This window comes from Hippocampus comes, unplaced genomic scaffold (genome assembly GCF_001891065.2).
Source record: "Hippocampus comes isolate QL1 unplaced genomic scaffold, H_comes_QL1_v1.1 scaffold68, whole genome shotgun sequence".
NCBI classification, from domain to species: Eukaryota; Metazoa; Chordata; class Actinopteri; order Syngnathiformes; family Syngnathidae; genus Hippocampus; species Hippocampus comes.
Genome location: NW_017805625.1, coordinates 2,035,824 through 2,063,115, shown reverse-complemented (window position 1 = coordinate 2,063,115; position 27,292 = coordinate 2,035,824). Strand labels below are relative to the sequence as shown.

General features: G+C 43.9%; 3 protein-coding genes across 6 annotated transcripts; 2 read left to right on the top strand and 1 right to left on the bottom strand.

Moving 5' to 3' along the window:
- Positions 1-82: 82 nt before the first annotated feature.
- Positions 83-9,108, top strand: tgif2 (TGFB-induced factor homeobox 2). The gene is made up of 4 exons (XM_019881173.1): positions 83-451; positions 2,094-2,335; positions 4,441-5,433; positions 6,143-9,108. Exons 1-4 carry the CDS (start codon positions 433-435, stop codon positions 6,554-6,556), a joined length of 1,668 nt encoding a protein of 555 aa, XP_019736732.1. The 5' UTR covers positions 83-432; the 3' UTR covers positions 6,557-9,108.
- A 47-nt stretch (positions 9,109-9,155) lies between these two features.
- myl9b (myosin, light chain 9b, regulatory) lies at positions 9,156-14,441 on the bottom strand. Of its 2 annotated transcripts, XM_019881175.1 has the most exons (4): positions 14,314-14,441; positions 10,614-10,816; positions 10,371-10,532; positions 9,903-10,078 (listed from the first exon to the last, which is right to left on the bottom strand). In XM_019881175.1, exons 2-4 carry the CDS (start codon positions 10,795-10,797, stop codon positions 9,903-9,905), a joined length of 522 nt encoding a protein of 173 aa, XP_019736734.1. In that variant the 5' UTR covers positions 10,798-10,816; positions 14,314-14,441. The 2 variants fall into 2 exon arrangements, with proteins under 2 accessions (XP_019736735.1, XP_019736734.1); XM_019881176.1 differs by lacking the exon at positions 14,314-14,441 and having other exon boundaries at positions 9,156-10,078; positions 10,614-10,797.
- A 1,730-nt stretch (positions 14,442-16,171) lies between these two features.
- Positions 16,172-27,251, top strand: LOC109522415 (phosphatidate phosphatase LPIN3). 3 transcript variants are annotated; one of them, XM_019880958.1, is made up of 22 exons: positions 16,172-16,294; positions 18,920-19,120; positions 19,216-19,311; positions 19,417-19,682; positions 20,289-20,387; positions 20,462-20,570; positions 20,663-20,966; positions 21,072-21,344; positions 21,441-21,534; positions 22,219-22,302; positions 22,575-22,756; positions 22,845-22,938; positions 23,022-23,091; positions 23,817-23,909; positions 24,003-24,061; positions 24,440-24,590; positions 24,793-24,941; positions 25,059-25,145; positions 25,230-25,382; positions 25,543-25,657; positions 25,938-26,041; positions 26,121-27,251. In XM_019880958.1, the coding sequence occupies exons 1-22, from the start codon at positions 16,187-16,189 to the stop codon at positions 26,263-26,265; spliced, it is 3,036 nt and encodes a 1,011-aa protein (XP_019736517.1). In that variant the 5' UTR covers positions 16,172-16,186; the 3' UTR covers positions 26,266-27,251. The 3 variants fall into 3 exon arrangements, with proteins under 3 accessions (XP_019736517.1, XP_019736515.1, XP_019736516.1); XM_019880956.1 differs by having other exon boundaries at positions 20,663-21,344; XM_019880957.1 differs by lacking the exon at positions 22,219-22,302 and having other exon boundaries at positions 20,663-21,344.
- Positions 27,252-27,292: the final 41 nt, after the last annotated feature.

Sequence of the window (27,292 nt, the reverse complement as noted above, 5' to 3'; positions counted from 1 at the left end):
CGTCAGTTTGGATGACACAGCCTGGCTGTTGTCCAGACGAGCGCCGTGATTGGTTGACTGCTGCCAAAGAGGCAAAACGGAAGGTCGTGATTGGCCCACAACCGTCGTTGAGGCGGGACCATTGTAGTGGCGACTGTCAAGATTGGCAAAGAGCTGTGCTTGCTGCGTGCAGGTAAAGAACAAGCGACGCCGAAAGGAAACATTTATCTTCGCTAGAAAGCGATCAGTGGGATGGGAACTGGCTGTCCGCACAAAGCCCTTCGCGCGAAACAACCACAAATGCGACGCGTTTAAGTTTGGGGAAGACGCGAGGGAAAAGGAGCGCGTGGGAAGAAAGTGCTGTTGTGTCAACCGTCGTTTGTCTCTCGGGCACGCTTCCTCACAGAAACAGCTTGGACAGCTGCGCGCTTTCCAGCCAGCCATCAACAAAGAATGAAAGCCTTCAAACGAAGTAAGTGTTTTTTTGGTATTTCATTTTTTAAATAGCAATCTCTTATGTTTCCATTCCAAACAGGGACTGGTTGTCTCGCGTGACCCATATGTGGCTTTGCTGTTGGTTTAGTATGGAATGCGTGTTTTGTGTGCGTGCGTCGCCAGCCAATGCGGCGTGTTTGTGTTTAATTGTAGAGGGACAGCTAGCCAGCTAGTTATCTCCGGAGGCAGCCCGCTAGCCCAAAGGCATCGCGTCCATCTGGCCGAGCAACATGCGGCTCCGCGTCTGCCTCCTTTGTATCCCCAAACTACAATTCTGTCCGTTTTTTTTTTGAAACGCTATCCGTCAAACGTGGATGTCTTTGAAAAACGTGCTAGCATGAAAACTTGTTGGGCTCGGCTAAAGAGCTCGTGCGATGCTGAGATTTTTTTTTTGTCGCTCAATTTAACACAGTACCGACTCAAAACGCTGTTTCAACATAATAGAGGTTTTTTTTAGGGCAGAAGAAAGCTTCTAAGAGACAGTTCGCACACGCGGCTCGCGCTCGGGCTGATTTTAAATCGGCATGCGCTTGTAAACAAAACGACACAAAAAGTTTGGTCTCTCTTTTGACAATGAGGTGCCACCAATGGCAGACAATGTCGTTGGGGCTGCAGCTGGGAGAAGCAAGGAGTCGACAACATGAGCGAGGCAAAGAGAAGACATCAAGTTGGACTTTTTGAAAAAGGTCTCAAATGGACTAGAGTTGATCCAAATTCTGAACTTTTTTTTTAATGTATTCTTTTTTAAAAAAATGTCAGAGGGCCCTAACAAAATTTTATGAGAAAATATGATTCAACGCACGAACCTTCAATATCCTGAGCATTTGTAGATTACATCTTGATAGAATTTCCTTCCTAAATTTGATCTGTTTTTAGAATGTCTGACAGGTTGGGTCAAATTCTTGCAAGTCCTGAATGTTGCCCACAGGCTGTAGGTTTCGCTCTAAAGTAGTCAGCTTTAGTTGTCCAACGAGAGGTTGTGGCAGGCCAAGTGAAATGCTCCTACTCCTGAATATGGCCCACATATGGTATGTTGTTTTTAACAGTTCCATACTACTAACACGAAACACTTAGTGAAGCGGGGGTTCTCCAAATTAGTTGTGGTTGAAATCAGTTTTCCAATGCAGATTTATAATGTGTTGACTATGGGTTTAGCACACACGCCAACGTTACAAATTTGTATTGTGGCTGAGTTTTCGCCTTGTACTGAGGCTTGCTTCTTCCTCGCATGGTCAATGGACTCCTGGGCCAGCAGCCACTGTGATGTTGATATGCACACAATCTCCTTTGTGAAGACAGGCTCTGCCCTGGGGGTCAGGTTTCACTCAGCCGCAGAGAGAGAGACATTTAGTGCATTCTGTGGCTCACCCCATGGGATCAGGCATGTTCCATTTTGAAGTGGAGATTCCCTCCATTGCCCACCCAAAATTCCCAACGACAAACGCAACAGCCTCACTTGGAATGAAGTGGGCTTTTAAGACCTATCGAGGTTTCGCTGCTGGTACCTGATCATTGAAAGCCATTTCATTAGCATTCATATAATGGGCCATTTTCTTGGGTTTGTGTATAATGGATGCGGTATCTTTCAACACGGTCGACCACTTGTCACCTTTCCGTAGCTGTAGAAGAAGAGCGTCATGTGGAGCAGGAGCAGTCTTCTGCCATGTCGGACAGCGATGACGGCTCCCCCCTCGACCTGTCAGGAAGGGGACTCTTCGGGAAGCGCCGTCGCCGTGGCAACCTGCCTAAAGAGGCGGTACAGATTCTAAGGAGCTGGCTGTACGAGCACCGCTTCAACGCCTACCCCTCGGAACAGGAGAAACTTAGTTTGTCCAGCCAGACTAACCTCTCCGTGCTGCAGGTAGGAAGCCCGTTTCAAGTTGATATATTTGAATCTGTATGTATTCGATATCATACAATAGCTTTGCTGGGTTGGCCTGTTTTCTGGGGATGGTTCTGTTTCATGCAAATGATTAAATGCTCACGATACAGAAGGGTTGAACAAGGGAGGGATTCTATATGAAGCCAATCTTAAATAAAACTATAAAAAAAAAAACATGCACATCGGCAAAAAACAATGACAACAATACTAATTTCTAATTCACTCATGGAAGCAGCACTTTGTGCTTCACTGTGTGCGTGCAAGAAACACATTTCCTAAGCACAATTACCCCCCTTGCACTACACGGACGAGTTCAACAAACAATGAACTACTGTGTGTCTTGCTTATTAGGAGTTAATACTGTTAGCTAATGCTAATATATGCATCCAAAAAAAGCTCACTGCAGCTCTGTTTACTTGTTGGCTTTAACATAGTAACTGTTTCAGACTGTACTCCAGCTGTCACTTGAAGGTGGTACATCTTCGCCCAGCCATGCTGTCAAGTCCTGGGTGGGGAAGCGCTGTATGGGGACAACCAATGTTGCGTTCTCGTCAGGATTCGTTCAGGGTCGCAAATGTTCACCAAACGGTTCCCAGACGTTCTCCTGTACCTTTTTTGTAGCAGCACTACAAAAACACAAACTCTTGGCTAGTGTTTAATTAATTCAGCTTTGACAAATGACCACACAGCTAATGTGTAAATAAAACTGTCACCACCTTTTTGTATTTTTATCAAAACAGTGACATCGTCAACACTCGTACAAAAACAAACTGTCAACATTTTCTCACTGGAAACGGTTAAAAAAAAAGCAATGTTTGTCAAGAAACACATTTCCTAAGCACAATTACCCCCCTTGCACTACACGGACGAGTTCAACAAACAATGAACTACTGTGTGTCTTGCTTATTAGGAGTTAATACTGTTAGCTAATGCTAATATATGCATCCAAAAAAAGCTCACTGCAGCTCTGTTTACTTGTTGGCTTTAACATAGTAACTGTTTCAGACTGTACTCCAGCTGTCACTTGAAGGTGGTACATCTTCGCCCAGCCATGCTGTCAAGTCCTGGGTGGGGAAGCGCTGTATGGGGACAACCAATGTTGCGTTCTCGTCAGGATTCGTTCAGGGTCGCAAATGTTCACCAAACGGTTCCCAGACGTTCTCCTGTACCTTTTTTGTAGCAGCACTACAAAAACACAAACTCTTGGCTAGTGTTTAATTAATTCAGCTTTGACAAATGACCACACAGCTAATGTGTAAATAAAACTGTCACCACCTTTTTGTATTTTTATCAAAACAGTGACATCGTCAACACTCGTACAAAAACAAATAAACTGTCAACATTTTCTCACTTGAAACGGTTTAAAAAAAAAGTAATGTTTGGATTCTTTCTGGTGGGCGGGTTTTGTTGTTTTGGCTTAGATGCAGATGAAGTGATGATGATAAGGCCCTTCTTTTGTCGCAGATAGGTCTCGATTAGTCTTTGCTTTGTTCAGTTGTAGAACTTTAGATGGGGAAAGAGCCTCTACTCGCCTTGCAAAGAACACGATCCTTGAACACGGCATTTCGAAATCATGATAGCCACCCCTTCAAATTACATACCGGTAGTTTTGCCCAAATACTGGCTTCATCTTCATCGTCACGCTGAACTTTTAATGTTTGAAAATGCTTAAATGCAATCTAGGCGGAGCTAATTCATTTATCCGCCACCGTTTGACCAGCATTCATAAGTCAGACTGTTCAGCAAGCCCTCGACGTTTCTTTCATTTCCTCTCGTCTCATCACAAAGATGTGCACGAGCCACAAGTTTTCCTCATGTAGTCGCTTCGCTGGAATGTCTTTTGGCTAGCTTTTCCTTGTGGTTCAATATTTTGAGCGCAGGCCTTCATTATTGCCATGTGTCTTAAGGAGGTTGCACCGCGAAAGGGAGCGAGGTCATGTCTGGTCACGTCAGCCCAAGTTTGTGGTGCTTTACGATCGGGACTCTTCCTCAGTCTTGGCTGCATAATGATTTTGTGTCACGGTTTAATTACAATCATGTTCAAGACTTCTACTAATGTCCACCCCCCTGTTCCTCTTGTTCAGATATGTAACTGGTTCATTAACGCACGCCGCCGTCTCCTGCCCGACCTTCTGCGAAAAGATGGCAAAGACCCCACCAAGTTCACCGTCTCCCGCAAGTTGAGCGGCAAGAGCGAGGGCCACTCGTCCGCGGGCGGCGGCGCCAGCTCCCCCGAGAGCCACTCGTCCGCCGGCTCCACTCAACAGCGGCCGTCTGTCATCCGCTCGACCCCGACGTTGGACCTCGCCGTCCTCGGCAACACCGCCACCGCGATTCTGACCGGAGCGGGCTATCCCGGGAAGGACGGCTCTGTTCAGGCGCTGATGAGGCTCGACACACAAAGACTGCTGAGGGAGGCCGAGGAGCAAGGAGCTAACACAACAACAGCGGCGGCGGCGGCGACAAGCCCAACCGGTGGCCTCTTCAACACCCCTCCCCCGACGCCACCTGAGCTCATCCCCACTCAGGATTTTAGTGATCTGAAGCTTCTGGTTGACGCAGCACTGCAGAGGGCAGCGGAGCAGGAGCACCTCAACCAGATCCAGGAGAGCCCCAACATTCTGAAAGAACCTGTAAAGACTGAGAAAGTGGAGTCACAGTGTAGCCCTTGCGCGAGTGACATGGGTCCGACACCTCCTCCTGAAGACAGCCAGCAAGTCTTGGATCCATGCAGAGTCCAGAGTCTGATGGAAAAGGCCATGGCTGTGTCCGTGGCAGCCAGAGCTTCAAATACTCCCGAGTCTTCTGCTACGCCTGCGGCAGCTTCAGTCCTGGTCTCAGCCCCCACGTTGTCCCCCTTGCCTGCGCCCAAAGTCATTTGGAGTCCGCTGGAGAAGGATTGCAAGCAGTCACAGCTCATCCCAGCCCACGTGCCAACCTTGGTGACAGTGTTTGGGCAGCCAAACTGTGAGAAACATTGTACCGATCCAGCCCCAGCCTCAAATAGTCCTGTGCCTGTGACGAGGCCACTATCGGTCCCAGCTACGGCTTCTACCTCCATCACCGCCGCAAGCCAGGCCATACCAGCAGCCGTTGCACTCGTTCCAGCCACTCCCAGTCCAACTGTCACCTCGTTCCCGGGCCCACTTTACCTTCCCTTCCACAAATCCCAGCTTTTCCCCTTCAGCCAGCGGCGGCGGGGTCGGCTCACAGAGGAACTCGGCAGTGGTGCCCAGCATGTGGAGCATGGTCCACGCCGACGCCAGACAGTCCAGCCCACTCCAAGTCGTGAAGGCGCCCATCACCGGCGCAGCGTGGGGCCCCCAACACACGGCCTGCACACAGTGAGTAGAACGCAGGTGCTTACCTTTTTTTGGGGTCGCAGTGGGGCGCACTGTTGAAAACAGAAAACTGAACGAAATTCATCACCACTTCTCATTGAGTCGACACATGTTCCTTCGAGATCCAGGACTTTTATTTTAGAGGAGTCATTTTTCTTTTATAGAGCTGCTGGTTCAAGCAACTTTCCCCCCTTTAGTCCAAAAAAATGTATTTACAATATGTTCTATATGCCCCCACATTAATGTTGCGTATGTGGAGTATGAAATCCTCCCATTTTCATCAATTTCACGGGAGTGGCCACATTCTATCAACTGAAAATGATATGAGAGTGCCGATCGGCTCAAATTGGCCAAATGCCCGCCCCTTGAGCCGGATAATACCAGATGGATTTTGCTGTTTAATTCATATCCGCACATATTATGAAGACCATTTTTGACTAGCCAGGCCATACCAGCAGCCGTTGCACTCGTTCCAGCCACTCCCAGTCCAACTGTCACCTCGTTCCCAGGCCCGCTTTACCTTCCCTTCCACAAATCCCAGCTATTCCCCTTCGCCGTTCCGTCGTCGGCCTCGCAACCCCTTCTGCCCTTGCCCGTCGCTACCTCCGGCCAGGCTCCATCTCAAGTCCTCAAAGCGTCGAGGTCAACGGTCGCGCCTCTACTGGGCCTCTCCCCGCACCTCACCACAGCCAGCGGCGCCAGCGGCGGCGGGGGCGGCTCACAGAGGAAATCGGCAGTGGTGCCCAGCATGTGGAGCATGGTCCACGCCGACGCCAGACAGTCCAGCCCACTCCAAGTCGTGAAGGCGCCCATCACCGGCGCAGCGTGGGGCCCCCAACACACGGCCTGCACACAGTGAGTAGAACGCAGGTGCTTACCTTTTTTTGGGGTCGCAGTGGGGCGCACTGTTGAAAACAGAAAACTGAACGAAATTCATCACCACTTCTCATTGAGTCGACACATGTTCCTTCGAGATCCAGGACTTTTATTTTAGAGGAGTCATTTTTCTTTTATAGAGCTGCTGGTTCAAGCAACTTTCCCCCCTTTAGTCCAAAAAAATGTATTTACAATATGTTCTATATGCCCCCACATTAATGTTGCGTATGTGGAGTATGAAATCCTCCCATTTTCATCAATTTCACGGGAGTGGCCACATTCTATCAACTGAAAATGATATGAGAGTGCCGATCGGCTCAAATTGGCCAAATGCCCGCCCCTTGAGCCGGATAATACCAGATGGATTTTGCTGTTTAATTCATATCCGCACATATTATGAAGACCATTTTTGACTTCGCTTCCTCTTTAAAGTGCTTCAGAATCAAGCAATTGCTGTTAGCAACACTCTGAGCATTCCATTCAGTGCACATGAATAGTCGCGTGCGGTTTGCGATGCCTTCAGTAGCAGTCTTTCTCGAATGTATAAAATCTCTTCAAACATGTTACATTTGTTTTTTTACTCAGTGTTGTGACACTAAGAACATAGTCGTCGTTTTTTTTTTTTTTTTACACAATTCAAATGATCCTCATTGGATGTTTCTCTCTCATGGGGGTTAACTGGAGTAAATTGTGACTTTGTTCAGTGATGCTGTACCACTTCTATCTCGTTCCACAGTCGCCCTGTCTTTATTTTATAGCCAAAGGATTTTCTTGTGTGCCTGTGACGCGTTGTCGTCCATTCCAACAGTATTGTCCTCACGGGGGGCTTGCGGAATGAAAGGACGGTCACATTGGGGTCTGTTACTGAAGCCGGCGATGGTGTCAAGTGTAGCAGCTTGATGACATCACGCTTATCTTGCAGCTCCGTGACACTCGGCACCTTTTTGTCCGAGGCGATTGACAAGTCTCATCTTCTTGTGATCCTTCATGTTTGGCCAAAGTTGACTGTCACAACTGACTGTTTATTGAGGTATATTGCATGTTTCTCCCCCACCCCCCCCTCCATCTGTGCTTTAGAAATGTCCAGTCATTCATGAAATTGTAGTTTCCATGAAACTGTCTTTAGAATACCTGCAATATATTTGTGCGGCCGAACGTCGACAGCATAGAAGATACTGTAGCAGAATTGCGAGGTTCCTGTTTACCAGAATCATTGAACCATGGCCAGTTTGTACCATTACGTACGTTGCATGTGCTCAGAGAGATGGGTGATTTTTTTTTTTTTTTCTTTGTCATCCAGTTCCTCCATGCTGTTTGTTTGAATCTCATTACTGTCAGCTCTTTTCAGGTTTTGTTCTTGTTGTCAATGGATGTGCATTTATACCTCATTTTACACCGGTCACGCCAGGATTAGGTCTTGCGTAGAGAACTAAGTATTAAAGTACTATTTTTTTATTTTTTACTACTGCGTGGCTTGTGATTCTGGAGATGTCTGGTGAAAAGAATTAGACGGACAGGTTTTAGATAGCATGCTTTTTTTTGTATGTTTTAGATGCTTGACATTCCAGTTGGGGGGTAAAAATGGTTTTGTATGTAAATATTTTCAAGGTCAAGTCATTTTAGTTTGGTCATGGCATATTTATCTCAAAGATTGTCATTTCTTCACTGCCAAACCCATTCAAAAAATCTTCACGATGTTACTGACCGTTAGCAGTATGACGGGCTTCTGTGCCTTAAACCGTTGACTGAGGGATTGATGTCCCTCCAGACCCCCTGGTTTTTTGTTTTGTTTTTATGATATATAATTGAGCTCAATAGTTTGTGCAATATATGCCTTAAACTTTAAGTGTGTTTTGTATAAGCGTTTCAAAGAAATAAAAGCTCAGTTTTTCATACATTTGGTGTTGTGGTATTTTATAGTATTGCAAATAAGCCAGATGACGTTTTGATGGCTATTTTAGCATTAGAATTTTGAAAGACAACATTTGAGACTGTCATACTTTGTAAGTGGCAAGTACAAGTCCAGGGCCATTAGGACTAAAACTATTCCTCGATTAATTTGGGTACATCGAGTCAAAAAAAAAAAAAATGGTCAAGGCCTTATTTCTGCCCCAAGCACCGGCTTATTTATGTGAACGCTGCCAAGAAGTAGATCCTGGTTACTCTTCCACATTCTTTACTCTGCTGGACAGCAACCTTTTAGCCGCTCGATAGCCAAATACCAGCAGTCATTACCAAGTGTTCCTTTATTTTAAAAAAAGTGTTTTTTAGAATGACTCATCATGCGAAATAGATGCTCCAGACAACAAATATAGGCGACAACAGGAGAGTGTCTTTAGAGAATGTGATGGCTTTGCTGTCATCAAAGTCCTCCCACTCAGTCCCCGAATGGAACATTTTTTTTTCTACCTTACAAAAGATACAAAGTTGCACTAAAAACCACTTCGAGGCATTTATGGATTGTTTTTTTTTTTTTTTTATTGAGTGGCTTGGTTCTCAGTCATCATGATCCATTTCTTTTATTAAACCAACATTTTAAAAAAAAAAGCTTCCTATGGGCAAGGATAAACCTTTTTTTTTTCTCTTCACCTGAGCAAATTCCACCTGCGGTTTCACAATTCTACACCACACATGATCCTGATCAATTGCATACAACCAGCTTTTGAAATTGGAGTTTTGACCACAAACTCTTTCAATCCCACTCCATCAAGTCCACATACCTGCACAGCCCACATTTGATTGTCATACAAAAAGGTGGAGGGACATTTCCTGACAGGGGCCATTTCAGTTATCTTCTACTAAATCATGCCAAAATATGCGACTCATTTTTACTACATATCATTGCTTTATGGGTTTCAATTATTACATTTTTTTGATCACCGCTCCTTTGAGATTTTGCTTCAAATCTTCTTGCAGGCCTCTATGGCCAGAGGTTCCCCCGCCCTTGTCAGAAAGGAATAAACAATCTACTTCTTGATCCATTTAAATGTCACAAACCAACTTGGGAGCTTGTGATTCTTTTTGCACGTGTGCTAGCTAAATGGCAGGAAGAGGTAAACATTTCTGATATTTTGCATCTGACCGTCCAATCAGCTCGCTGCTTGCACACGTGGTGTAAAAAGCATCTCAAAGCTATGAGTAGCTAAGATGCAACACTTCTTCATGACAAACCTGCAAGGTAGAATCTTACAAGCAAATGCATCCCCGAACTTTATAAAATTTTATGACATGTATTACTTCATAAAAGTAGGACGTAGAAATGGATGAGTGGTGATGTGTGTGGGGGAGGGGGGGCAGAGGCAGGTGGGTGGTCGCACCCCCTTTCTCCTCTACTCGTCGTCCTTGTCTTTGGCGCCATGTTTGAGGATGCGGGTGAACTCGGCGTAGTTGAAATTTCCCTTCTTGTCAATGGGCGCCTCGCGGAAGAGCTCGTCCACGTCTTCATCTGTGAAGCGGTCACCCATGGTGGTCAGCAGCTCCCTCAGATGGTCCTCGTGGATGACACCTTTTGAGGGGAAAATGGAAAATACAAAGATCGGACAAAACGAACTCAAAAATGTGCTAGACACACTTGTCAAGATTGTCACTGCGCGACTAGCACGCCACATTTAAAGGGAATGAGAGGAGCTACTTTGATTGGTTATGATTCAAGACGACAGCTATCACCCCCACAACAGCGCAGACCTCTCCTCTCAATCACCGATCTGAGCTTGTCTGCGAAACACCGAATCTAACCTGCCTCTGCACAGAAAGACGGCATCCATTTTGACTTCAGTGATCCAAATGTACCGACTCACCAGACCCTTCCTCGTCAAAGCAGGCAAAGGCGTTGCGGATGACGTCCTCTGGGTCGGTGCCGTTGAGCCTCTCTCCAAACATGGTGAGAAACATTGTGAAGTTGATGGGTCCCGGTGCTTCGCTCATCATGCCCTCCAGGTAGTCATCAGACGGGTTTTTGCCTGACGGCAAGAAAATTACGTCAATCCGATGAAACCAACAATGGTGATGTCGAGGCGGTCCAATGGAATTGAAAGGCGTACCCAAAGAGGCCAGCATGTCATGCAGATCCTCCTTGTCGATGAAGCCGTCCCTGTTCTGGTCGATCATGTTGAAGGCTTCTTTGAACTCCTGAATCTGAGACTGGTCAAACATGGCGAACACGTTGGAGGTGGCCCTCTGGGGGCGCTTCTTCGTCGTCTTCCCCTTGGCGCGCTTGCTCGACATGGCGGCAGCTAAGTTTGGCCTGCATGTGCACAAATTGATTTAAAGGAGTCATATTTAGGAAGATTGCCTTTCATGGCATGTATACAAATAGCTCGCTGGCAAACTAAACAACTCCCGTCTTTTATCTGCAGATATATTTAAGGATGTGTCTTGTCTGTTACATAATAGAGGGCTAATTTAATTTTAGTTATGTACCCTCTCTTAAACCATATTTTTCTTTGTTTGACTCCGCATGAGACTTTCGTTTACTAAAATGTGTGTTTTTTTTTTTTTTTAGGGTATAGACATGACAAGCTGCGGCTTCACCCTCCATCTTTTCACTTAGTTTTATCTTCTTTTACACCCTAAAACGATTGATTGACTGTAGCTAATCGAATTACATCTATCAATCAATCTATAAGGTGAACGGAATTGCCAAAATGGACCCTGGTTCAAACACTACACAGTGCAGTAACAGTATGGGTTGTCATCATTGTAGCATCTTCTCACAGTCTCTCTCCAGTGATGGGTGTGAAAATGACACATCCCCACGGTAGCTTCACTTGACATCCACCCACAAATAGACCTGTCACTCATATTCGGCTCTGGCATGTCTGTGTTGTGATTGCTGTCGAGGCCAAGAGACAACGTTCAGGTTTCTGCAGGATGGAGGAGGTCCATTTTAATGGATGAGTCACACTGGGGGTGACATCAGACTATTTGTGTCCCTGAGCCACACACGACTGTGTTCCATTTCAACCAGTTGCAGATCGAGAGGACGGCTGCTGTCCCCCATCCTGCCCCCAAAGGCATGTTTACTCTTTCTCCAAATGGTGATAACAATCCACTTCAAATGCAATCGTAATACAAATAATATGTGCACTTATTGTATGGTGAAGGTTGTATAAAGCTTTTGCGCTGGTTTGACTCCGGAACAATCGAATTTGCCTCACATTACATCCTCGGGTAAAGCAGGAGGTGCCCTAATGATATTCACGCATTTGAACACTTGATCAAATGAATCCCGTGATGAACAATGTCAATGACAAACGCTCTCACTTTCCACCGGCGCGCGCGAGATGAAGTCGGTCGTGTTTAACTCACTGAGGCATGTCGCCTCCTGAAAGTGTGTGAGGTTTACTGAACGCACTTGTGTCATCGTGATCTCATCATAAGAATGCATTTAAAAAAAGAAAAAAAGAATCCAGTGGTACTACTTTATCGTGTTAATAAATAACCTGATTACTGGCATCAAAGAACATACCAAAAAGTTGAACTCACGTCTGGCCTACAGTTTGGCTCAAGCCAGACCCTTTCCTGTTATGCCCTCGCTTTCCTGCTCTCTACCATTATTTCAGACTGCAAACACTAATATCATTTATTACAGCTGAAAAAAACCCCCAACAACTCAACTTTCATTCAAACAATCAAGTGTTACTTCTATTTATAGTTTCATTTTATTCCACATTTCAATCACTTGACAGCATTTAACTTCGAACGTTGTTTTTGTGTAACTAACGCATTTACTCCCATCAGTTCCTTGCCATTTTTTTTTTGTTGCATTGATCGATCAATTTTTTTTCTTTGTTCCACTAAGAAAGTATATTGTTCAGAAGTTGTGGGTTCGATCCCCTTGTGCCCATGTTGAAGTGTCCTTGAGCAAGTTAGTGAACCCCCAGTTGCTCCTGATTCTGCGTCTTCAGTCAGCGAATGAGGAGGCGACCGTGAAACGCTTTGAGAGCCTCGTAGGTGGGAAAGCGCTTTACAAGCGGAAGCCCATTTACCAGATGAGGTTTTGGTCCAACATAAATCATTGTTTCCAATGCGGACCCATAACAAGCCTTGTTAAACTAGAACCCTATTGTAAAGTCTAAGACATAAGATATAATACACTAAAACCATTTCTAAGCTGTACACAGTTTGGCAAGCAGAAAGTCATCCTCGCTATTGCTATTTTGTTTTGTGACAGTTCATTAAGCATTTACAATACAGACATATAAATAAAAATAAATAAATACAGACATAGAAAATATTTCATCAAAATAAAGGTGTTTTTGCACGTCTCTAAAGGTCTCTCAGTGCAAGATTACGGTAAACTGGAAATAAACCAGCATCGACTTTCCAACTTATCCCTTGAGTAACCATGAAATTCCACAATCAGATAACGCCGTCCCTCATCCACTTAGATTTTCATCACCGCGCAGTGTGTGTGTGTGTGTGTGTGTGTGTGTGTGTGTGTGTGTGTGTGTGTGTGTGTGTGTGTGTGTTAAAGTCGAAGTAACACCAATGTAAACAGTCTAATTTGAGGCCCTCTCATTGTGTTAACTCTTTGGCTGTAGTGGAACAAGTAGAGGACTGTTTTCAGGACAGAGTATGATCAATGAGTGCAGTCCGATATAGCGAGGCTCGACTATGCACGATGGGGCAATCAACAAACAGAATTGCAACTTTTTTCAACCTCGGCAACAGAGCTATGCTTGGCTTGGCCTGTCTTCATCACTGCTTTTGAGTGGCGAGACCAGACCGTTTTCAACTGATCACATTTTGGGACGCCACACTCTTAAAAAAGGTACCTCGGAGGCTCCAGAATGAACTCTAGTTTGCTAAATTCCTAGGACCGTTGTAGACCACTGTTTAGAATAGAACAGAACTTTATTGCCACCATCACAATTGAAGTGAAATTTGTTCGTTCTGCAGAGTACTCATGGTTAGATATAGCACGATAAAGTTCATGAGATAATATATTAGTGTTAATATCCAATAACTGTTTTGGTTCTCATTCGGTGCTATATAGGACCACTGGATAATGCTTGGTTCTATGTGGAACCACAAAGATTGGGTGCCAAAAGCTGTTACCCAAGGTGTACAAGCCCCCATTTTTTTGAATGAAGGAAGAAGCCAAAGTAGATGACAAAACTCACAGCGAGATTCGAAACTCTGCCATCCGAACAGTGAGACAGACATGGTGACTTTAATTAAATAAACCTGTCCATGAAATATCAAAATTTCACGGCATTATGTTTCACTTTATCTGCCCGCCAAAAGCATATTTGCAACAAGCACATACTGTACCGTGCGACTGTGTGTGCGTGGGCCCCAAATTTGTGTGCTGACCCATCAGTTGAGAATGACAGCTCTTGACCTTTATCTTTTTAATCCTGGCGCAACTCCTCTGACACAAACGACACTCACAGTCACTCACATGAGGCAGATGTGACTAAACAGCCTTCCCGTCATCCCTTACTGTTCACCCAACCGTGGAGTTCAAAGGTCAGGAGTTCCAAAAACACTAAAAGTGTGGAGCGCCGGTGAGGGAGCAAAAGAGATCTAAATGGGTCAGAGGAATTCCACAGTGTAATGGACCAAACACACATACAGTAGAGCGCGCTCCGCTTCATCCAGTATCCAACAACAACGCCATCTGCGTGCCCTGTGTTGCAACCACCACATCTTCACTCGCAAACACATTCCCACAGAATTCAGAGCACACTCAACACTTCATGTGCGATGCAGTAGGAAAACAGCTTTCATTCTGACCTTGACTTCAGGTAGAACTATGCGGGAGTCCCCTCAAACGCCCTTTGTCCACTGCTCCAGACACAGCACTAAGTGGGAAGGGAAGCGGGCAGTCCCACGGAAAAGTTTGTTAAAAGCATCAGACCCTCCCCTTCCCGTCCCGGCCAATGGCGAGGTCGGCCCGGCCCGTACAAAGACATCTCAGGGCCAGGCCATTTCTCCATACAAGGCAAAAGAATGCACAGGCTGCAGCCTGCGACTGCCACACAGACGCAAGCGAAGATGGTTGTGGGGGGGGAGAGTCGGCAGAAATGACAGAAACTACGATAAGGCTGCCTTATTTAGAGAAGAGGGCCTAAATATTTAGGAGGAGAAGGTGCGGTACGAGGTCGTGTTGTGAGCAGATGCAGAGACACGATGTGAGGCATCAGTGTTTGAGTTATAAGGACAGCAGTTCCCTTAAATAGGCACTTTGCTTTGCCACCACTGTGACATGAACGTGCCTTGATTTATGCCATAGCTGTACACTTACCTTCAATGGTTCAGCCATGCTGCTCGAGCATGTAAAAGAAAGACCCCAATTGCGCTGTATGTTTTCCTAATTTCAATACTGTATAGCACTACCAAATAATTATACTACTACTACCACTACTATTAATAATAATAATAATCATAATATTAATTGTAATAGTAATATTACATGTTTGTGGTTTCACCGCATTGCAACAATTCTAAGTTAGTAAACTTTGCGAATTAATAATACTTGGCAATGTTTGGAATTATTTTAAGTGAATGTAGAACATCGAATACTTACAAAACATGTAACAGTGGCTACTTTTTGGTTGGACATTGTGTCTGTGTAGTATGCAAATGATGTGATTGATATTTCTCCTTGCATGCAGTTCTGCTTGTTATCTGGTCTTCTGTGTGGTGTGCAACAGAAAATATCCCACCAGTGTATTGATTTGCCCTGAGGGATTTTAATTAGTGTATTCATCGGAAAACATTTTACATTTTGTTATTTGTTTCTCTTTCAAAAGCTATCCCGTAAGTCCTACAACGTAAAACGGCAATGAACGAGTTTAGGTTGTTCTTCAAAAGCAATAACACCCTCTGCTGGATAAAACTGTTTCACAATTTGAAAATATTACAGTATAGTACATTACAATTGTGTTCATCCTAACAAGCTAGCATAAAAAAAAATGTTATTGTAAGCCACTGCAAGATTATGCAGAGTTTGAACATGAACGCTTTGGTTTAAGAAAAAAAAGTACTTTGATAACGATTTAACTAAAATGATCTGCACACAAAAGTTAGCTAAAAACTGTACCTAAATAAAATAACATTTGTTTTTTTCGGATGGACAGAAAAATATTGTACAAACGAGATTCATTGCTTTAAGTGTTTTAGTACAAGTGCTAATTCTCAACACATGTCCGATGGAGGCGTATTAATTGGTAATTTAAATTAAATAACACATAATATATAAATAATAACAGCATTATTTAAATCAAAATATAAACGTTATAAACGAATAAACAATCAGTCGATTTTTGTAAGAGGCAATATTTTGAAGAAAGAAAAAAAATATGACACTATGTGTTAACGTCACATAGTTCAGTACAAAGAAGCATGACTTCACTGTCTGGCTCACACAATGAGGTGAGTACACACACTGACGTCGAAATCACACTCCTGGCACCACCGCTAAAGAACAAAATGATGTGTTGCTAAGAAATATAATACATGTCTGTTAGTAAGGTGTTTATGTAGACGTGGTAAAAATTCATTTATCAAGCAGGAAGTGTAATTCTTTTTAGTCATATGCCAATTCGGCAAGCCAAACTCCTCGAAGACGCTTTGTTGACACTTAAAACTCGTGGGCGGGGTCATAATGCATTCCCGGTTGTTCATTGGCTGCTGGTGTCACGTGCCTGCGTCGTACACACGGAAGCATCTGCGATGGCTGACGCCTTTACAAGCTGAACATCGTTCCCGAAAGGTAAGTTTTCTCACTCTTCTGTCAACTGTTTGAAACTAATTTTCTGGATCTTCGACATTTTGATAGTCAAAATATTAGAGATTACGACAATGTTCTGAAATCCTTCACGTTATCTTGGTGCTGTAACGGTGGAAACGACCGTTGATGTGGCCTCGGGCTTTGAAGATGTGATAAGGAGTTATCGCTGAACTTTTGTAATGTTGCGAAAACAGATCTATTGTGTCGTGTAATGTAATCCCTTTAGCACTGAATATTGCAGGGCACTTTGTTGGTTAGTTTGAACAAATTTTAGTCGAGGGTCTTGTTGGATGATAATGTTGGTAGTGGAACCCCACCTGCAATCTGTGTGTATTTATGTAGCTTATGTTGTCTTATTAAAAACAAGTCTCATACTAAATTGTTTTTAAGTTACATAGCACTGGAGGGCAAATCCGTATTATCGCCATTGATGTTCATAATGAAATAGTTGAACTGATTCATTCTTTGTGGTGGCCTTGAAGTGCAAAAAACAGCAACAAATAGATAAACACACACACACACACACACACACACACACACACACACACACAACAAAACAACACAAGTAAAACTGCACGCAACAGGCAAGTGGAAAATAAAATACAACACACAAATAACCAAACAAAACTACACACAGCAGCAAATGGAAAAAAAAATCACAAAAAGAAAAGGAACTAAACCACACAGACCAACAAATGAAAAACACAAAAACAAACCCCTCAACAACACAGTAGATCGATATCGTCAATTTATGTTGTGTTGTTTACTTATTTAGTGTTATATTGGCCATTAAAAGGCGTCACACTATTTTTGTCCGAGTGGCTGCATAATATCTGCTTGAATGTGAATGTATTATTCAAAAAAGAACATCTACACTAACTGCTTCTACAATACAGTTTTTTTTTGTCCTTGTCTTAAGTGCCACAGTAGGTTTGTTCAAATGGACTGATATTCTCATGCGTAGCTATTAATGTTTGTTGACTAGACCCCACTCATGCTTGGTTCTTACTTCTTGAAGTCGCAGCAGCGTCTGTTATGTCCTAAATATTTGCTTGACTTCCTCCCAAATGGACCGAGAATTCCCACGGCTCAACTGATCACTGATCCCTCAGGGGCCGGAGAGCTGTAGTCAAGTCCAGAAACTGATGACTGAATGATGAGTTGTATGTGCTGCATTTCCACACTGGCCTGGTTTGAATAGCATGTCGAAGCCTCTCAGAAATTGCTGGTTTGGCTGCCATGTGCGGCGGCAGTGAGGACGTACAGTATGAACAGGACAGTGGATGTCTATGGGTGCTGCGTTAAATAGCGCAACACAGAGGAAGCAAGAGTGTTTGGATGAATGTGCTGGGACTCTCTCATAGCTGCCTCATTTTACACTGAACTCACAGCACAGCGTCATTTACGGGACTGATCAGCGATGTGACAGGAGTGTCGTTGCAATTGGGCAAATTGGAGTTCAAGTTGAGTGGTGTGTCGATGAACTTTTCTAAAGTCTTAATTTGGAATGATTCAAGCAAGCCAAAAGTTACCATTGGGTACTGATGAGTAATATGAAAAATATAGACGAGGGTTACCTTGGCAATCAGGGCTCGGTGTGTGGTATATGGGTGAGGGATTTTAATGGTGCTGCGGTATGGCAAAGAGAAGGTCAAAGAATTGCAGCGTGGTTGAGAAGGAACATCTGCATCCTTCACTTTGGGTAAGACTTGACTTTTGAATGATAATGAAACTATGTGGTCAAGCAGAAAATGTACTGAGAGTGAAATCTGGGCTCGTTTACTTGAAAGCAAAAACAGATATACTTCGAGAAATCGGAGAAACGTGGCTTCAGCAGCTCACTCGCTCAAAATGTCAGTCATGGTTGAAAAGCAAAAATAAAGCTCAAATCATTTTCGCATTGAGTGAAAATTTCCTGCATATCTAATCTCTCATGACGCACTAATGCACTGTGGCACAGTGGTTGGAGAACATTGATTTCCTGTGAGTGTGAATCCAAATATTTATTTTCAATGACACGGTTTAAGTTTTTTTTAAAAAAAGAGTCATTAGGTCATGAATTATGATGGCAGAAAAGGCTGACACCAGTTTAACAGCGGAGGCGCTAAATTTCAGTATCCCAAATTGACAAAGATGTGGAGTAGCTTGTTGAAGCTTGTTGTGGCTTGCTGAGGAGAATGCTGGCTATAATATTCTGAATCCTGAGCCAAACAACTAAGTGTTGGCTAAATTGCCTTGACTTTTTTTTTTTGTTTGTTTTTTCAAATTGCCCCAAGTGTGGGTTGGTCCTCTTTAACACAGAAAGTGGGTCAAATTTAACACCAAATTAGTTATTTTATGACCCGCGTGTTTTTACTGTATTTTGTATTCACATTAAACTGAGCAGTTAGGCCTCTTCCTCTGGTAAGTTCTTCTATTACTGGTTCTATGGTTATAATTACACTTTTTGAGAGACTATTCTGTTTGGAGGTGCTCAAATTGTTTAAAAAAAAAAAAAGACTTCCTACTTTTTGGTTGTTCAAATGACTTTTTTACTGTCAATGGACATGCAGTCATTTTGTGTTATTTCTGTTCATACCCGACTCCCGTCTTGTTTTTGGTATGCAGTCCCAAACCATGAATATTGTGGGCCAGTTGGCAGAGACCGTGTATGTGACGGTCAAGGAGCTGTATTGTGGCCTTAACCCCGCCACTCTCACTGGGGGGATCGATGTCATCGTGGTGCGACAACCCGATGGCTCGTTCCAGTGTTCCCCCTTTCATGTCCGCTTTGGCAAACTAGGCGTGCTGCGCTCCAAAGAGAAAATTGTAAGTTCAGTCTCTCTCCGATTTGTTTTGCACTCCTCTCTGACATTTTACCGTGTTTATTTTATGCTGAAATGATGCCGCTCGCTGTTCTGTAGGTGGACATTGAGATCAATGGAGAATCAGTGGACCTGCACATGAAGCTAGGGGACAACGGAGAAGCCTTTTTTGTTGAGCAAAATGAAAATTTTGAGGTGAGATGAATAAATACATAAGGCCGGATATACGTCACGTGGCTCAAATGGCCAAACAGTTCTGAGATTCTGGGTTCAAATCTCAGTCTGCCTCATTTCTTACAGTCCGAAGTCCCCGCCCATCTCTGCACTTCCCCGATTCCTTTTGATGGCCCCAATGACACCGAGGACACCAACGACGGCTCTTCTCTCTCTGGTTCTGGCACGCGCAGGAAGAGGCGCCGGCGTAAACGTGTGCGCTCAGATAGTCACCAGAGAGAAGAATGTGTTTCCTCTTCTGACGAGCAAGAAAAGGACAGGGAGTGGGACAAAGATCATAGCGGACAAGATAGTCCAGATAAAGATAACCATGCCACACTTTTGCAAGTCAGGTCAGTGAACAATGAGTGTGTCAGAATTGTTTTCTTTTTTTAATGACAGTCCTGAACGGCTCAATTCAGATTATTATTGAAATCCAATTTGAGTCGCTTTCATTTGCGGTCCTAGATCAGATACGTATCGAATGTTTTGCAATGTGACCGCAGTCTGAATGTCTAGGGTCATATATCCAACCTTGACGTTATCTTGCGCTTCGCGCAGGCGGAGCGACAGACTGCTCGGGGGAGGGGAGGTTGAACTGTCTGATTGTCTGTGAGTCTGAAAAAATTTGAGTAACAGTATTATATGACTTTAAATTTGAGTTTTAATTTAATCCCGCTTGAAACATGAATTATAAATTAGACGTTTGTGGTGATAGTAGCCAAGTAGACTGTTCATTTACCCCACGTGGCAGTGGTGTGACATCATCATTCGTGACGTCTCCATGAATTGGCTCATGACCTAAAAGTATGCTTTTTGCTTGGAAATGTTACTTGCTCCTCACCCCGCACCAAAATTCACTCCATATTCACCGCTTGGCTGAAAATGGCATGGCCCAACCCTACATTGTGTTACGTTTGTTTTCACTGTCGTTCCTGTGCTTTGTTTGTGCGTTCAAGTAAGTCCGTGTACTATTCGTTGTCTGAGGAGCCCGCTGAGGAGCCGGGGGTCAGAGATACTCATCGACACTCGGATGGAGACCAGTCACCTGTTGAAAAGTGGGAAAGTCATCTCCTCATGTGTGGAATTGAGATTGACAGGCTGTTACACTTCCTCCTCCTTATCCCGACAGCGTTTTTGACAGCCGGCCGTCCTCGCCTAAGAGTGACTCCGAGCTCGTGGTTAAAAACCACGACTCCTCTGGGGTACTGATGCAGTGGAACTGGGGAGGATTTCCCACGGTATGGCAAGACTTTGCACACAACTGCGCCAGGCAAGAAGCCTTGAGACGCTCATCGTCAAAGTCCATTTTTGTCTGCTTTCGCCTTTGCAGCCGCGTCAATCGGAAAGACCATCAGTGGAGCTCCAGCAGTCTGACTCGTCTCATTTTCGCACCATTGAGAGGCAAGACTCCTTTGACATGGGCAACGAGCCTGTGAACAACTGTAGCAGAGTGGGCCAGGTTACTGTGGTCAAACCACAACCCAGGACTCAGTCTCTGGACCTGAGTAACTACGCCTTACAAACGTTGCCCCTGAACTTTGATGAAGACTTGACCAGATCACCCCATAGTGACATGTCAAAGTCTGCTACAGCAACAGAGAGGGATGACTCGGAAGTCCTTGCCCATGAAGACGGTACAGTCCATACTGGCCCAGGTGTTGGCATGAGAGATGCGGCTGAAGGCCAAAATGATAACAGTCAGCTAACGAAACACACATTGGTCGAAACAAACATGGCAGACAACGGACTCGTCGCTTGCGCAGAATCCTCCACCATGATGCAGACCGAGAACAGGGAACAAGACTGCACCGGCAGCGCGCCCGTCAGTGAGGGAGACAGCGGGATCGATCCCTGCGTCGAGGGAGGGGAGGAGGATGGCAGACTTGAAATGGCAGAATTGGCTGCTCCGAAAGATGAAGCCAGAGACGACGGGGTCAGCTGGACAGCTGATGAGGAGTTAGGAAATTGCGCCGACATATCGACCAAACAGGAGCAGCAAGACAAAAAGAAGGGTTAGCGCCAAACTTTTGTGTGGTTTTGCTCATCTCAAATACAATCGTTAAGTCGGGATTTTATAACCATGTGTTGACATATTCATGCTTTTGTAGGCAGACGTAATCATCACCTCGGACAAACGGGCATTTACCTGGATGATCTGACTTCACTTGACCCCGAGGTTGCAGCACTCTACTTCCCGAAGAAGTAAGAGGACCAAAGATGGATGTTTGTGTACAGTGTCATGAAAAAGTATTTGCCCACTCCTGATTTATATTTTTTTAAGCATACTTATCACATTTGAGTGTTTCGCTCCATCAAGTAATTATTATTATCATAAAGACAATCCTTATAAAATGCAATTTCTAATGTTTTCAGTTCTGAAGGGTAACGAATCAAATCAGGAAATACTTTATCACGACACTGTCGGTATCTTTGAAGGCAGATTACATCATACCTCAGCACTAATATGGCTGTCTCAAGTCAAGTTTGGGATACCTGCTTGTATTTTTTTTTTTTTTTGGTGGGCCAACAAGATTTTTAGCACACCACCGCTCAGTTCTAAAACTTGACAGAATATGGCAGCAGAAAGAGTAGGGAAAGAGTGGGCTTAAATTTTTCTTAAAACGTTTGCTAAATTGCATAATGTAATATCTATTTTTTTAATCCAAAAGGCTAACTCTCTCAATAAAGGCTGATGCAGTTTTTGGATTTGCCTCTGAAGGCATCATAATCATTAGTCACATACAGCATGGGATGTTATTGTCCCAGAAAGAAAAAAAAAAAAATTAAAATGCTCCCAAACAATACATATCTGCGTATAATATCGTTTCATATCATTCTGAAAATGGGCAGTACTGCGATCTAATGTTTAGCACGTCTGCCTCACAGTTCTGAGGTTCTTGGTTCGACTCTCGGGTCTGACCTTCTTGTGTGGAGTTTGCATGTTGGAACTGGATTGTCTCCTTGGCAGAGGTAATAAGACACAGTTATGGCTACCATGGTGAGGGATACGTTAGCAGTGTAGGTGCAGGTACGTTCATAATTGTGGTTGCAGATGCACTGCATTTTCCTGACTTAAACTATTATTGCTACTAGTGTTATCAATGTCAGTAATACATTCAGTTCTTTAAGGGAGTGTTACGTTTGGGTTTGAGGTTTAAACCTCCGCTCTGATCTTCTTGTGTGGAGTTTGCATCTTCTCTCTAAATTTTCCGCGTTTTTTTTTTTTTTTTCTCCCCCTGCAGTGAAACGGAGAGTTGCTCCCCTCCTGTCGTCGAGCAAGGCTCCGGCTCAGCAAGTCAGTCACCGCAATCTATGGGCGCGCTGGACAGTGGTACGGAATACTTGTCCGATTCTGCCTCCTACGCCACAGAGGTCAGCATGTCCCTCTGTGGACACGTGGGCGACACCAGCCAAATCACCAAAGGTAAGTGTGATTTGGTGTGATCTGAGCATCACTCTTCGGCTCATGCACGAAGGAAATGTGTGAAATCTGTGCTTTGCTGTCTGTCCAGAGAAATTTCTGGAGCACTCTGTGTCATACGAGGACTTTGTCCGCAACCCTGGAATCATCGATGACCCGAGCCTCGTGATCTGTATCAACTCCAAGTAAGAGTTTAAGTCTTTTCATCATCAATGAAATGACATGGAGTTGCTTCAACTGTATTCAAATTCTTGGCTATGTTTGACAGCTATTATAACTGGGCGGTGGCTGCTCCAATGGTCTTGTCGATGGCAGCTTTCCAGAAGAATTTACCCAAGGTTGGCTTGTTTTTAATGTTTTTTTTTTTTTCATCGATGACCCGAGCCTCGTGATCTGTATCAACTCGAAGTAAGAGTTCAAGTCTTTTCATCATCAATGAAATGACATGAAGTTGCTTCAACTGTATTCAAGTTCTTGGCTATGTTTGACAGCTATTATAACTGGGCGGTGGCTGCTCCAATGGTCTTGTCGATGGCAGCTTTCCAGAAGAATTTACCCAAGGTTGGCTTGTTTTTAATGTTTTTTTTTTTTTTTTTTTTTTTAAGAATAATCCTGACTTAATCCTTTGATACACTGATTCCCCCCCATTTCCCACATTGGCCCTTGCTTCAAACCTGACATTGGTCTCTGGCTTTTACACCACAGCAAAGGGAGATTGCTGTAACTGTGACAGCTTTAAATTGCTTTGAATGCAACAGGGTGATAGACGTGAGTTTAGGACGTCCCTGTCCCACCATTGCGACACATCCCTTGACTCATAAATTGCCCTGCCTGTGAGTCACGGCTCGTATGCTACCTCCGAAGGCAAGAGTTTTGGGCAGGAGAGGGGGACTTAGTTTCCCCATCTTGTTTCTGTGCCATTTCAACAAATCAGCAGGCAGTGTATAAGTAGGCTTTCGTTAATCAAGCTCATGACCGAGCTCTTTAATAATGTAACAATACACAATTCACTCAATGTGAATTGATAGTATTCATGTGTTGATATTGTGTTCTCTATCCACAGAGTACTGTTCAGAGCCTAGTTAAGGACAAAATGCCCAAAAAGTCTGGAGGCTGGTGGTTCTCCTGGAGGCGACGAGACTTGGACAACAACCAGGTTGCTGTCTTTGTGTTTTAAAAATTGGCCGATCCAATTGGAAGCCACTGCCGGTGGCACATTTACTGAACATGTCTCTTCTTGGTTTTTCAGCAAGGACCCTCGAAGAAAGACGACCAGGAAATACAGCGTGGGGACCCTAGCGTAGTCATGTATGGTTATTTACATTTAAAAAAAAAAAAAAAAACATAGCATTTAATTATGAACAGTTCCATTACTGCATCATATTTTGAAATCCAACTAAGACTACCGTACATTAAACCCTCAGTAGACACATTGGGTACATCAGTAACGTCCAATCAAAGAGCTGTTTTACAATGCTTCATTAATGCTCATTGGCCCGAAAAGTAAATGATTGACTTCATCATTCACAGTGCTGTAGATTTGCACACTCAGTTTGTCAAATATGTTAGGCCGCCCTATTTTGTTAAAGCACAGGCGAAATGTCTTTTAAATATCTTTCAGTATGACCCAGTGCAGTTCCACCACGCACCCAATAATTTTTGATGTATTTTTTTTTTTCACCCAAGAGCCACACTGGATGATGCGGATAGAGAGGCGGTGGCAAGGCTTGGTCACAAAGCCGTCCTTACTTCTAGCATGTCAACAGAGACACTTCGCACCACTCAGTGTCTCACTCAAATGTACCGCAAATCACTTCGTCTGACATCTGAACAGATAGTAAGTAGACACACTGTAAAGGAGACGTGCATTTTTTTTTTTTTTTTACCATTTATAACAATACCCCTCAGTGTCTTCATAACATTTTCCTCGACATGTGGAAACTTGTGAGGCACCTGTATGTCCCCCTTCAATTAAATGATGTGTGCCTGCCCACGACACTTCTAACCTAACTACGTTTTGTCACTATACTTTATAACAGGAGAACTTGAATCTGCGCGAAGGAGTCAACAAGGTGATATTTAGTGTGACCACTCAGTACCAGGGCACCTGTCGCTGTGAGGCCGCCATCTATTTGTGGAACTGGGACGATCGCATCATCATATCAGACATAGACGGCACAATCACAAAGTAAATGCAGCTGTCTCTGCTCGCGTTATAGTTCAAATCGGTCTTGTGACTCAAGCAACTTCAGATGTAGCAATGACGAAAGAAGCTTGATTTTTTTATTTAACCCCCCCCCGACAGGTCTGATGCTCTGGGACACATCCTGCCTCAGTTTGGCAAAGACTGGACGCACAAAGACATTGCCAAGCTCTACCACAAGATTCACCAGTAGGTCAACTGTATTTGTGTGCTGTAAGAGACAGATAGACTGTATTTGCGGATCTGTTTAAATGACTGTTTCTATCATTGCAGAAATGGCTATAAGTTCCTGTATTGTTCTGCGCGGGCTATAGGCATGGCCGCCATCACTAAGAACTACCTGCAGTGGGTCAACGACAAAGGCACCGTCCTTCCCAAAGGCCCAGTACTGCTGGCCCCAAGCAGCCTCTTTTCTGCACTGCACAGGTGCAAACATTCCCTACGCTGAACAGGATAAGCGGGATAGAAAATAGATGGATAGCATTTCGCCGAAAGTGTCATTCTAACACTTGTTTGTCCAGCATGCAAAACTTGTTGCTCCATCTGAAGTTAACTGCTTGCGAATTGTCTTTTGTCCATCATGCAGGGAGGTGATTGAGAAGAAGCCCGAGGTCTTTAAAATCGCCTGCCTCAGTGACATCAGGGACTTATTCAACCCCAAGAGACAGCCCTTCTACGCTGCCTTTGGCAACAGGACCAACGTATGCAACACTGCACATTCTCTCTCAGTCGTCAAAAGTGTAATCCCCTCAAAAGTGTCATTTGGTGGTATGAGTCATAGTCAAGTTAAGCGGAGCCATCTATTGGCACCTCTTATTTGTGTAAGGGGACAAAGGAGGTGTCTGGGGCATGTAGTTCTTATTTTTAGAAGATGACCGTGGACAGTTTGGCCGTTGGTCTGTTCGTCAGAAGGCTGCAATTTAAGGAAGCATGGTAGATGAGTTTAAAGTAATACTGAATACTTTTGAATTGTTTGTGCAGGATGCTTACGCCTACACACAGGTGGGGGTGCTCAACACCAGGATATTTACTGTCAATCCGAAAGGAGAGCTGATTCAAGAGATGACCAAAGGAAACAAGTCCTCGTAAGTTTTATCCAGCGCATTCGTAGGAAACTCTTTGAGAAGCATCCATCTCTGATCATGTTCTGATTGTCCGGTGCAGTTACAGCCACCTCGGTGAGCTGGTAGAGCATTTCTTCCCCGAGCTGGACGAGAGCGGCTCTTCTGGTTTTGTGTGTCCTGAATTCAGCAGCGTCACCTATTGGAAGGAGCCGCTGCCAGAACTGGACCTCGACACACTACTGTAGACACACCATCCTTACTCTCGGCCAAAAACACGTAACCATTGTCTGCCTTAATATTTACAGCAATGTGTTGCGACACATTTTGTCCCAGCATGCCTAATTCCTGCATTTGAGTGACCTCACCAGTCAAATCATCCTACTGTCTGTCCGATGTTCATCCTCAAGATGCAATTTTTCAAGCAATATATTGCCTTTATTTTTATTCATTGCATTGACATTCATTCCAATTATTTGTGCATGGCAGCTTTAACAGTATCACACATACCAGCCCAAAGCATGGGGGGGAAAAAACTGATGCAATGCCAAATTTGTAGCTACTATTGCTTAATTTTGTGTAATGGGGCCATGAAGCACAAAGCAATAACATGACATTCCTTTTTAGTCGATAGTTTATAACTGCATGCATGGGTATGGGATTGTATTCCTTCTGTTTTGGCATCTACTATTCACTTATTTAATGTTAACTTCTGAGATTTTTTTGTCTCTATTTTAATTGTTGGGGCTATAGACACTACTAAAGAGTTTAGGTTTGCAAATTCTTTATTAATCCTGCATACAAAATACATGGTTGTTGAGTTATGTTGGGAATGATTGATTCAATATCATGGAATACAGAATGAGTGACCCTGATCGCAAATTGAAAGGGGAAAAAAACCCCACACATACCATGTGAACAAACGACACATTTCACTAAAAGGAAGCTTTTAGTTTCTTCTGCACTACTGTACCACCTTTAGAAATGTTTGTACACTGTGAATGAGGGAGATGCTTTTATAGTGACTTACTGCCACTGAACCAAGAACTGAGCTAAACTGCAATGGTTTTTAAGATTATTTCATGACACTTATATTTATTTATTTTTTTTCTGTGCATACGTTTCATGATAGAAAGATGGGATTCATTGGAGCTGGTTAAATGTGCTGCTTTGAAAACGAAATGCATGTACAGAAATAGATGCATTTGAAATAAATATATCTGTTTTATTACGAGTTGGGGACCTTATTGATACAACGTATGAATGAAGTGCAGT